This window comes from Melopsittacus undulatus, chromosome 1 (assembly GCF_012275295.1).
Source record: "Melopsittacus undulatus isolate bMelUnd1 chromosome 1, bMelUnd1.mat.Z, whole genome shotgun sequence".
NCBI classification, from domain to species: Eukaryota; Metazoa; Chordata; class Aves; order Psittaciformes; family Psittaculidae; genus Melopsittacus; species Melopsittacus undulatus.
Window position 1 is genome coordinate 41,962,797 of NC_047527.1, and position 12,624 is coordinate 41,975,420.

A 12,624-nucleotide genomic window follows, 5' to 3' on the forward strand; every position below is an offset into this window, starting at 1 on the left:
TGTCAAAAATATTATTCCAACACAAAAATCTTGACAATGAAGTGCTTTCTACTTACAAATATATATTTTTTCAACTGTACTACTTTAAAAAATTTTCTACAGAACTTTTTGTTTTGGTAATGTATGAATGTGGGTGTCAAGGTTTGGGTGTTTTTTATTTGTTTTTACTATCTAAAATAGTACATATTGAATTAGTGGTAGCTAATACCTGCAAACAGATATTTCTATCTTCCTGGATTTGTCTCTGTCCAATGACATCTGATTTTTGCTTTTGGAGCAGAAACACAAAATAATTTTATCTTCTCAATTTTCCTGAAAACAATGACATGAAATCTGTCTCTGCATGGAAGAACAGGAAGTGCAGGAGAGGTAACATCGTGGTAGAAGAGCCAAGGTTTCTTTTCTTCATTTTTTCATAAGGTTTCCTGAACTAACATGCTATCTATCAATCTCTGAGAATATAATTGCTTCAAATCCTGTTAGCCTGTGCTTTTGCCATTCAACCCTTTCTCTAAGGAAAACAGATTTACAGTGAAAGTACCACCTGAGGTACTGTAGAAGGGAAGAAGTTTGAAGATGATCACAAGGCACCAGTGTAACTTTTTCTAAGTTGCCTCTGCTGCAGTAGTATCCATAGGGCTTGTGTCCGGAAACACACAGTTAAAATTGAGACATTTATGATGCCGGAATACAAGCTGAACAAAACCTTGAGTTTCTACAGTGATTCAGTGTAGTAGTAGTAATGGGAAGCTGTTTTTCTTGGGTTTACTTGCTTTTATATTTATTGAAACCAAGGTTAAGTCCTATAGTACCTGCTGTCCAAAACTAGAATATGGTGAAGATTAATACTCCAATATCAGAAGCTGTAACATCATTGTAATGGTTTTTCTACTTCCATTTTTTATTATTTACTGGTTTTAGGCAGCTATAGAACCTGCCTGAAACATTTCAACACTTTATAAGCTTGACCAGATTAGAGAAATAAAGGAATAATAGAATACGAATAATGCAACAAAGAAACTCAGAAATTATATTCCTTTACTACTTAAACAGGAATTGCCTCTCTGCTGGGACATCCTGTTTTAAAACAGACTGAGAATGAAAGGTCTACACATCTTCCCAGACATGTTGGAGAGATGGATGATAAGAAAAAAAAAATCTTTGTACCCCTTTCTGTGCTTCCACACAACAGTGCGAGGATGGCATTTGTTCAAGTTTTACTGCTTTTTGGACTTATTACTTGGCTGCAATTTACTTTTGCTACACAGCTGAGAAGAGAAAAAAAACCCCTGCATTAGTATACAAGAATAGGGGATAAAGGAGGGGGCAAAGAGAAAAGTAACTGAAAATGAGTGAATGAGAAGAGTATCAATGAAGGAAGGTGACAGAAGAAATGAAAAGAAGCACATTTAAATCAGAGAAGACTATATGGCAATGAGTCAGCTGTCCAATGTTCCAATGAGGAACATCTGTCCTGGCTCCAACAGGCTTACTTCTCAGAGAAGAGGTAGCTTGGGGCTTACAGAGGTTACCAGGAAAAAAAAAAAAAGCGTGTCACAAGTGAGATTTTTTCATCTCTCTCAAAGCCTGACCGTGCTCTAAGAGTGTTGTTCATATTACACCCTCAGTGAAATGTCTTCAATGTTTATTCTCTCCCTACATGACCACTACTAAAGAGTCAATGTTTGCACACACTTGGGAGTTAAAGGACATAACACAGCACTGGGACGTGTTGCATTTAGGATGTTCTCCTTGACGAAGATTCCAGACCTCACAGACAACACAGCAGTAAAAGAAATCCTTTCACTTATCTGTTCCAGATTGCTAGCAGAGAGTGCTTTTTTTTTTAGACTATAAATTTGGCTTCTTATTTTTGATGTCTCTGATGTAAAAAGTTTCTGAATGTTATTGAGATGTTCCATCTGTAATCTGCCTCCCTAAGGAAAGTACAGTACATCTGTGTGACCTACAAAAACTAAGAATGTACAATATATGTCAGGATAAGTCCTTCCCAATGGGAAATACTTCTTTAAAATATGATTTTTCATACTTTCTTTTTTTCTCTGCCTAGATGAAACTCCCCAAAAGACCGAATAATGTTTTACATAATTTTGACCTCCAAAACCCAAGCCTGACTTACACAAGAAAGCACTTCAGATGAATGGAAAGAGACATTGTTTTCATTTCTTTTTCATTTCCTTTTCTTCTCCTCAAGTTTTAGATTAAGAAATGCTGAGCATCTGGAAAACTGGTTTTCATTTAAGACAGAGAAAAAAACTATACATATTAATTCTGAATGTAATCGGAATTGAAAATTAAATACAATGTGCAATAATGACCCTATTCAATTTGTTACTCGTAGCTTTAACTTCATAAACATATTTTATTATCTCTTCCCATTTATTAAAGTTCAGGCTGAAGAAAATGGGAAAATAAAAGAAAGACTGAAGAAAATGAAAAAAATATAAAAACTTTCATAATGGTACTGCATACTCTAAAAACTGCTCTCAGTCTTAGTGAAATTTAAAAGCAATGAAACTGATCCCTACTTCTTTAGCTTCTCACTTAGAAAATGAAACTGGTAAATGATACTGGTTAAATGTGACATTAAACTAAAGGTATAAACCACATACAGCATTGTGGAGAAATAAAATAGTTTCCTAGCCAAAATCCATTTATTTTGAATTTTGCCATGCCTTCGCATTTGTCTTCGTATGTACTGACACCAGACTTCTGATACTGATTTCAAAGGGAAAAAATTAATCTCTTTCTGTAAGGTGGTCAGATGCATTTTCCAGTTGCAGTGTTATTCTTAGGATTTTCAACTTTCACAACATACCTTGAGAATTTTGCACATTATCTCATAAACTGAAAACGTTTTCTCAGCTCGCGTCCAATCCCAGGTTGTGACCTTGGAAAAAACACAACAAACAAAACAAGCAAAAAAAAGAAAGTAAAGTATTTTTGCTTACTTTAAGAATTAATTTTATAAAAAAAATAAATCTATCCCTAAACCATTTACATCCAGTATAATGTACACAGAAAGATCAAGCATTGCCTCAGGTCAATAATTATTGGGGACCAGATTTTTCCACCCAGGCAGCACTTAGGAGTCGCCCTATCCATCTCCTTGTGCTCCTGTCTCTCCAGTGTGTTTGCATGCAGGCTGATCTATGCTGAATGATGAAGCTCCCCCTGGGAACTGGTGTGGGTTGCATTGAGAACCTGAGAAGATATAGAGTTTGAATTCCTCTTATAGAGCCTTGTCTTTAAGAAGGTATATTTTCATCAATTCCTTCTTCATAACTGCATGCAACAATTTGCTTCATAATCCATATTTTTTTGCAAATCCATAAAACAAAGTTTCCAATCTTGAAATGTCCAAGACACTTACCCCACATGCTTTGAAATCCAGGGAGAAAAATGAATAAGAAACAAGAGGCAAATATACTTTCCCTTTCTTAAACTGAGATCTAAAATTTAACAAATTAAGATATGAGGAATAGTCGATTTCTCCTTTGTCTTATGATTTGACAACTGGTTTTATCAGTATTAAATTTAAGTAACTATTTTATGCAAAGATAAATGCATAAGGAGTTCAATATGAGCAAGAGCAAAGGTTAAGATTTAAATAAGACAGAAAGGTATGGATGAATATATTCAGTAAGGGAAGAGTCAAGCTGATATCACAGCAATCTATAATAACTTTCCAAGGAAACTGTGAGAATGAAAGGGGAGAATTATTCACAATCTCAAAAAACACAAGAACACACAAAACAGAATGCAAATTGAGGCTACAAATGAAAGAAATAAAATCTTAATAGAAGTTTTGAATAGTGGCCCAGCTCCAAAGGAAGACAGTTATATCAACTGTTAATAACATCTGTTAAGCAGAATGAAGAGACCATTGAAGTCAGAAATTTATTTGGTTTTCAAGATCCAAAAAGATAAAGTTCTTTGAAAAAGATGTATGAGACCAACTTATCTTTTATTTAAATAGAAAATAATAGACTAATTAAGAGTTTAAGAAGTAGTTGGAGATGTGATGAATAACATATAAAATGCTTTTGTCAAGGAAGGAAAGAATGGAAGGAAGGAAGGAAAGGAGGGAGGGAAGGAGGAAGGAAGGAAGGAATGAAGGAAGGAAGGGAGGGAGGAAGAGAGGGAGGAAAGGTCTGCTCTTTATGCTGTGAACAAAAAAAAAAAAAATTGAATTTCTCACCATGGACACAGAAATGAGGAGAGGAGTCTTGCTACAGCTCCACTGTGCCCAAAACACCAGCCACACAAGCTGAAGTCATATTACCCCATCAGGAAAAGTCATTACTACTGCTTCTGAAGCACAAAGTCATTCAGAGCTATGTTTAAAAGCTTACTGTAGGTTCCAGACTTTGGAGAAAAATATCAGAGTTCTTGTTCTCTGCATGTTTTTTACTTCCGTTTGTACTTATAAAGGGACTTCTTTTCAGGTAAAAAAAAAAAAAAAACAACCCAAAATCAGTTTTCTATATAAAGTCATGTGCAGAGCAAAAGCAACTGTAGAATTAAGAAACCCATAGAAATTGCTTGCAGTGTTAGTTTTCAGTATTTTAACTTAAAAGCTTGAGTAGCAAAAGGTGTTGGCAGCTCTTTGACAATTAAAATTCATTCTCTGTGAGATTTCCAGCTATGAAGTGTAAGAAGGTGAAACTCACCAGACTTGGAAAGTCGGAGTACTAATGATCAAACAGATAAAAAAACAAGGCAGAAGAAGGCTGATGATACAGACTGCTTAAAATGTGCTTCCCTGATGCGTTAGACTTTGGCAGAGACTAGGGAAACACTAATTTTATTTTCTGGTTCAAAAGCTGGTAGCACTTCTGTGTTCAGAAAACAACTAAATCCAAGGAATTTACACTGCAAATATACTTAAACTGTTTTTCTTTTTATAACTACACTTTATGCATCTCACAGAAAAAGCTCTGAAAATGTGTCATCATAAGTGTGTTTTTAATCTTCTGTAATCCCTGGAAGAGATGAATATATATACCTGCAGAGTAATGAACATAACTGCATGTGTTCAAGTGTGCATACAAAAAACAGGATTTTATAAGTCCTTCTAAAAGTCTTACTGCAGTCTGATAAAAACATAATCTTGCTGGGCATGTAAGTATGCAATTGTTATATACATTAGATGTTTTTAAGGTAGGTCAACAGGAATTCTTCTTTTTGTCCTTTAAAAAACATGCTTGTCATTTTGCTCCCCTCCTATTCCGTGCATAGAATATATTTTTCTCTATGCTTGAACTGCCTATTTTGAAATAAGAATCAGAATCTGGCAAAACAAAATCATGTCGAGCTTGCAGCTCAACTGAAAAAAGACCTATAAAGACTTCAAGGATCAGTGGCTTGTCTCATACAAGCAGCTTGCCAGAAGTGTCCTAACTCACATCACTATGGTTCACAGCCCTAATATGAACGTATTCCTCCAACATCCTTTAATCATGACCTATTATCTATTTACCCACCAGCAGTACATTATTCCTAGAAACTTATGATTGAATCCTCAGTAAAGAGGCTTGTAGTTCCTTCCGTAGTGCCTACAAACGAATCTTCCTCTTTAGTATTAACAGGAGGTCTCAGCATTGTTTCTGCTTCTATGCAGTGTCTAGAATGGAGGTGGCTTTATTCGAAATGGGCAGCAAATGCTCAGGCAGGTCTGCCAAAGCCAGGAGAGTTGCTTTTGAATTAAGGTGCTTGGCAGCATAATGTGACATTTTAATCTAATCTTGAATAATATCCACCAACAAAAGCCCACCCCCCATTACTAGCCATTCAAGAGCCAAAATCCAGTGAACCACTAGTGAATTAGTGTACCAACACTGAACACATGAAGTTTTCAGTTCATACTTCTGTCTCTCTTGTTTTTCATGTTTTTAAACACTGTGCTAAACAAACATGAATAGTGATTGATGAACAATGCACAGACTTGCAAACTGGCTTTGAACTACCACAGGAACAGGTTGCCTAGAAAGGTGGTAGATGCCCCATCCCTGAAGACAGTCAGTGTCAGGTTCAACAGGGCTGTGGGCAACCTGCTCTACTTGAAGATGCCCCTTCTCATTGCAATACAGGTTGGACTAGACAACCTTTAAAGGTCCCTTCCAAGCCAAATTATGCTATGTTTCTGATTCAGGCAGGAAGGGGTACAGCCTGGATCTGGAAACACAGGGTTTAGCAGCAGTCAGAAAGGTCACCCAACAAACAAAACGAATCCACATGACTCCCTGTTGCTGGCATGGTACTGTTACTCCTTCCCTACTTGCTTACAAGTTAGCTAGAGGGTTCCTCTATTTACTGTGGTTTAGATGTACCATAAACAGTGAAAATAAATACTGAGTATAAAACAAAATACAAGCTAAAATTTTGCCCAGTGTTGACAGTCAGATTCCAATTAATACATTTAATCTAAACAATTTCATTTGCTTCCCTAACTTCTTTCTGGTGCTTCCAAGCAGCATAAAAGTAACTTTCCAGATGAAATCTGAATACAGAGATATTGTCATTTCCACAGATATAAAAAGCTTTGCTATTTCTCCAAAGCTCAGAAGTTTGACTAGAATGATAGTTCAATTTAAATTTAACAATCTTACTTCAGGACTGTTCTGCCTGCCAAAGGACAAAGAAAAGCTCTTTTTTGCATAAGTAGATATCTGTCGTATTTTTCTAAGTGCTTAGGTAAGTGGGGGAAAAGAGATTCTTGCTAAATGCCCAATCATCTGATAAACAACTGTTTTCTATCACTTCTATACCACACACCCTGGATCTTTTCAGTGCTGTAAGTTGCAATCTTGTTAACTCATGAGGGGTTTTCATTGTGAAATTACACGAAATTATTTTACTTAACAAAATTTATTCCCACCAAGCATGAGAAATATACTTACTGGAGGTGCTATAAATTTATACAGGGAAGATCCCCTCAGTGCTAGAAACTTTGGTGTGTACATTCGATCCTGAAGGGAGTCTTGTTCCCGTTCTTCCGTCCAGCCCATGTAGACTATCTGACAGAAAAATCAATAGTGTTGACAAATGTCTCAGACATTTTCTTCAAATGAATTGCAAATATTCCAGAAAAGAAAGCTAATGTCTGTCGAATTTTACATAGCTATTAACCTAGAACCACTGACTATGGTGTACTGGCAGTTTGCTTACAATCATGTGCTTGTATAAAGGATGCCTATTATGACAATCCAAAAACATCAGAACAAATATTTATTGTACTAGCAACAATAAAAAAGCCAAACCACATGCTCAGGGGATGTTAAAGGTCTATTATATTATTAAAAGCTCTCTGAAGTAATTCTACATATTTGCTTCCAGATTATGTCAGAGGAATTTAATGCAAGTGAAGTGTAAGGAACCACTAGGCAGGAATACAAAATTAAGTAGCTGTTGTTACATTGCAATGTAGATGCAGTCTCCACATACAAATTCACAATTATGCATTAAACAATATGACCTGACAAATTTTATTTCAAAAAATTGCAAGCTTTATTCTTTCCCTTCTGAACAAACCCTGTGTAGGCATTTTGAACCTCCTTGCTTAGAAATAGCAAATTAAGACTGTTTCCAGACACAATTTTGAATAGACTTCATCTACAGCTAAGAAATAACCAGAATGCTGTTGACTTTTCCCACTATTTGAAGATCATCTCACAGAGATGTATGAACTAGAACTTACTCAAACCCATTTAAGGATTTAATTCCCTACCTATCCATCTTTTAAGTTGGAGCAATTTAAAATCAAATCCTTAAAGAGAAACAGTATGAGTCACCACTAAGCCAAATTCTGGAGAACATCTGAACAGGGATTAGACACAACATGCAACTTCTGATTTATAATCATGCCATTAGTAATAAAATAAAATTTCCAGTGTGCAGTGGTACACTACTTATGGAAAATAAATCAACCCATATTTCATGCAGTGCTGCTAATGGAATAAATTTATTTTTAAATCTCTTTATGAAACGGATGTCTAAATTAACTAGGCATAGGGCATTCTCCATCTCTAAAAGTCAGTAATGAACATATAAGGAAAGAAGTTTTGGCAAAAATAACTACAGCCATATTAACAGTCAATGAGTTAGTAAGTTGGTTTAAATGGTATAAGGGTACCTAAATAGTACAAGATGTACCTAAAATGAATGCTTGTATTACATGTTTTAGCCTTTGAGATTTTGTATGCTACATACTTTTTAAAAAGTGCTTGACACAAGTTTATTTCGTTACTGTTAAGAAAAGGATTTTCATCAACAGGCTGTCATGGAAGAATGTTTTTGTATGTTTGTTTTGGGTTTTTTGTGTGGTTTTGGTTTGTTTTTTTTTTTCTGTTAGATCTATTGTAACACATATAGTAACAATTCTAACAGTTAATGGCTTTTTCAAATCCCCATGTATGAACTACTACACTTCATCACAGTTTATGGGATATTTTATGGTCTATAAACAGAGACAGGGAGAAGGTTCATTCATCTAACACACAGAAACTTCAATGTTTAATTATTTTGCCAAAAGCAAACACTAACACTTTAATATAATCTCAGGTCTAATTAATAACAAGTGTTTAAATAGCTGCTTGTTTGGTGATTAAACAAGTGTATAAAACTCAGAAAGAAGACAGATCTGCACAATACTCAAGAATAAAGAAGAGCACTCAACAGTATATTGTCATGCAACAACTAAAAAGCCACTTTCTTTGAACCTCATTTATATTCCTGAAGAGATAGTCAGCAAAAAAAAAAAAAACCCAAAACCAAAACCCCAACTGCTCCCCCCCCCCTCCCCAGACAACAAAAAACCCAAACCAACTGACTGGTACAGTAAGAGAAATTTTAAATTATTTCAATGTAATATTTATTTGGTTTTCTTTATTTTTCTGTGGTTTCGTATGTTATTCAATATAGGACAAATATGTATCCTCATCACTCTGACTTGGTAGGAATCTGTAGAGCTTCGTGACTGAAAGTGCCTATGCAGAAGAGTAAAATGAGTTTAAAACAAATGTACAGAAATTTGGCACATTTCTGTAACTGAAAGAGAATGAATGATCTCTACTTTCTAGGAACTGAGACATTTATGCTTTTAAGTTAATTAAACTGAATTGATTTGGTTCCATCTTGATCTGTTTCATTAAAATCAGACACATAGTAAGATATCATCTCGCCTGATATTATTTAATATCACTCTAGCACTGCATGGAATCTGTTTTCAGTTAGCATTTTTCTTTTTCACATTTCTCATTTCTACATCTCCTATGACTCCTATAAGTCACTCATGCTGTGCAGATGTATCGATATTTCAAATTTGATTGCCTTAATATTAAAGCAGACATGAAATTTAAGGCAATTGCTCCTTTAGATATTTCTCCCTTGTCTCTGTAGATCATGAGGAGAAATTAGATTGATTTTTCAGACAACCTACTGTACCAAGATTTTATTACCAAAAAAAGCATTTCTTCTTCAGACTAAATACCTACTATTAAAAATACAGAAGAACTGTTAAGCAAAGTCTGTATGATTATAATTAGGAACACTTACAAGGTTGTTTGAGTACATGTGCATATTCACATGTGTGGACTAAAATATATTCTGGAAAACAGGATAAAGCTAAACAAATACTTGATAAGTGTTTTACTTATGGGCTCCTAATGTGGTCTCAGTTTATCTAAACACACTGAACAGGTGAAATTTAAAAAAAAAAAAAAATATGACTTTTACACAATGAAGCTTTGAAACTCCTGAAAAGCATTCACTTAAGATTCAAAATAGAGACCACATTCTTTAGATATTTAAGTTACTGGTAAATATTTTGACTTCCAAAAAAGCTTTGACTATGAACAACATAAAGGAAATTATTTCTTTGGAAAGTGATGTTAACTTTCCAAATTTCACGTGTAAGTTATGTATTGCAATAGTGGATGAAGATGAAATTGCACAAGTTTCCAAAACTTGTGAGTTTTGGAACATGTGGACCTGGCCCAAAATATCAAGTGTCATGAGATTCTATCTGAAATGTTTAAAACTGCATATTTATGATGAATGAAAAGAAATGTGAATCACAACTATGCATAGCATGCCCCTTTGTAAGTTTAAAAAACAGTTTAGGTTTTTAATCTTAAAAAAGTTTATATGAGTCCTTATAAACTGCTGACCATTACCCACAAAGGTGGTGGTGGTTGGGAAAACAGATTTTACTTCTGATAGCATTCCACTTAAAAAATACTTCTTGCAGTCCTGGTTTCTAACTTACCTGAAGCAGCAAAATCAAATGGTGACACAAATTAGTTAATTTAGTGGCTGCTGATTCAGTAACAAAGATTAAATAAGTTACAGTTTATGAGTTAAATCTTGTACAGTTTAAAAAACCCTATATCTAAATGATAAATGAAAAAGGATACTTTCTTCAGTCAAAAATTCATAATCTTCTAATTTAGTAGGTACAGAGACATCCTAATCAAGCAAGATAAATTGCCATAAATTCCCATATTTAATATCTTTCTCACAGATTGCTAAAATGATTTAAATAGCCTTGATTTTCACAGAGGCTTCTCCAAAGTTTTTATACAAATTTTATTATATTTTAAGAGGAACAGTAAGATAAAAATACAAGAAAATTTACCCAAAATGAAACATATGATGTATCTGACATTAAATGAGTGAGTGAATCAAAGATCAGAATGGATGCACTGACAGCTTTTTATCTTGGAAATCTCATATTCATACTCATGAGAAACAGAGCTGTAGGGCAACAGGATAAACATGGAGCCTGAAGGCAACTGAGTATGTCAGACAGCACAGGGGAAAAATTATGAGGGATGAGAAACTAAGATAATGCTAACTACCCTGTTTTTAATATTATTTTCTCTGTATTATAGTCTCAAAATTCATTACAGTCAATTGTTAGCAGAAAAATAATAAAATCACACTAAAACCAACTAAAAGTGTGATTGCAATGCAATCACTGGCAAAACCAGTTCTGTTTATAAAAGGATTTTTATGCTGAGAAGTTTTTTCAAAGTCAACAGCAGAACTAATTATACATACTTTTGAGTGAATGTTAGAAAAATGTTTCTGTACTGTATCTATAATCTGATAATACAAGTTTTTTTTTTAATTCTTGTGAATTGTTTTCTATCTTCACAAATTCCGCTAAACCAAGACAGTATCCATGCGAAAAATAATCTCAGAGAAACAGAAGGCAAATGGCTATGAAAGGTTATTTTACATATATTTCAGATTAGATATAAATAATTTAAAGCCTCGCTTGTTTCATTATGTTTTGTGAAAAATAAACATCAGTAATGGTCAGCATTTTCTAGAAAACAATGTAATGAAATTATTAATAGCAGAGGAACAACTTTGGGACATATCCCCTTCTGCTTTTACATCTAAACTGCAAAATTTAGAAATTTGATATTTTTGTTTAAGTTATGGATTGACATTGTCCTGCACAATCCTCTCTAGGTGATCTTGCTTGACCAGAGGTGTTGGGCAAAATCATCTCCAGAGGTTTCTTATTGCCTCAACCATTCTGTGATTTGGGGAAAAAGAAAAATTATGAATATATAAAACCAGCTTGCAAAACAGTTTTGTCTTGCAGCTTTCCTCTGGTTTATTTTCTCTTTCTATCCTATGTGTTTAGGGTTTTCACTGACAATGATGATTTTTGTATTTTTGACCCACCTATCTGTAATAGTTTATTCAATATCTAAGCATTTCATTTATTATTGGAGATTATAAAATTATTATAGGAGATATAAAATTACACATTTATTGTATCACATGTAGATTAATTTCCCTCTGGGAAACAACTCATGCTGTCATCTTGCTGCCAGACCAAGGCTAAGTATAAGTTTTTCATTTGCTTTTGTCCTGTTCTGTTTTTTAAACAGTCACTCAAAAATAAGGAAATATTTCAGGGTCTTAAAGAATACCAGGGAAAACAGAAAATACTTCTTAGTTATAGAAGATGAGTTTTTCATGCTTCAGATAACTGAAAACTGATATCAAAGACTTAATACAGGGTACACTTGCTTTCTTAGCACACAATATCATAATCAGAGTGCAAACAGTTGTTTAGGGTAACAAAACTTGCCTGTACCTCTGCAGATAACTCTCCAACATTAATGACACTGTTTGAAAAACCTGCATTACAGTTTACATCACATCCAACATCATCACATGAGAAAACACCTGACTGGTGAAATCTACCAGATCTTGTTAGAAATCAGGACTATATCGACTGCTTCGTGCCTTCACTTTCTTCACAGATTTGAAAAGTGATGGCTACTTGTGGATACAGGACAGCTTTCTAAACAGGTAAAGATCTGTGTTTTGCTTTTCCATTTTTTTTGCAATCTTCTTGTTATAATCTACTAATCCAGAGCAACATTTTTCCTCATCTGTTCAGTCTTCCATCCAGCATTACACATTAACAGCTACAGTTTATCACAAATTACTCATTTTACTTATTTAAGGCTTCTAAGTACCTGCTCATTTGAATAAATTCTCCTAAAGACAAAGTCAGTTTGAACATTTATTGGGCAACTATGTGCCTTTGTCAAAGTGACAACATTAAAAGTTTCC

At 34.3% G+C, this 12,624-nt stretch overlaps 1 protein-coding gene across 1 annotated transcript in view; it reads right to left on the reverse strand.

Moving 5' to 3' along the window:
• The window catches only part of SNTG1 (syntrophin gamma 1), a 306,725-nt gene that overhangs the window by 36,153 nt on the left and 257,948 nt on the right, over window positions 1-12,624 (reverse strand). The window contains exons 13-14 of the mRNA XM_005152553.3: window positions 6,924-7,040; window positions 2,840-2,911 (exon numbers count right to left, since the gene is read on the reverse strand). Coding sequence (XP_005152610.1) covers window positions 2,840-2,911; window positions 6,924-7,040 — 189 coding nt within the window. The remainder of the gene's footprint in view (window positions 1-2,839; window positions 2,912-6,923; window positions 7,041-12,624) is intronic.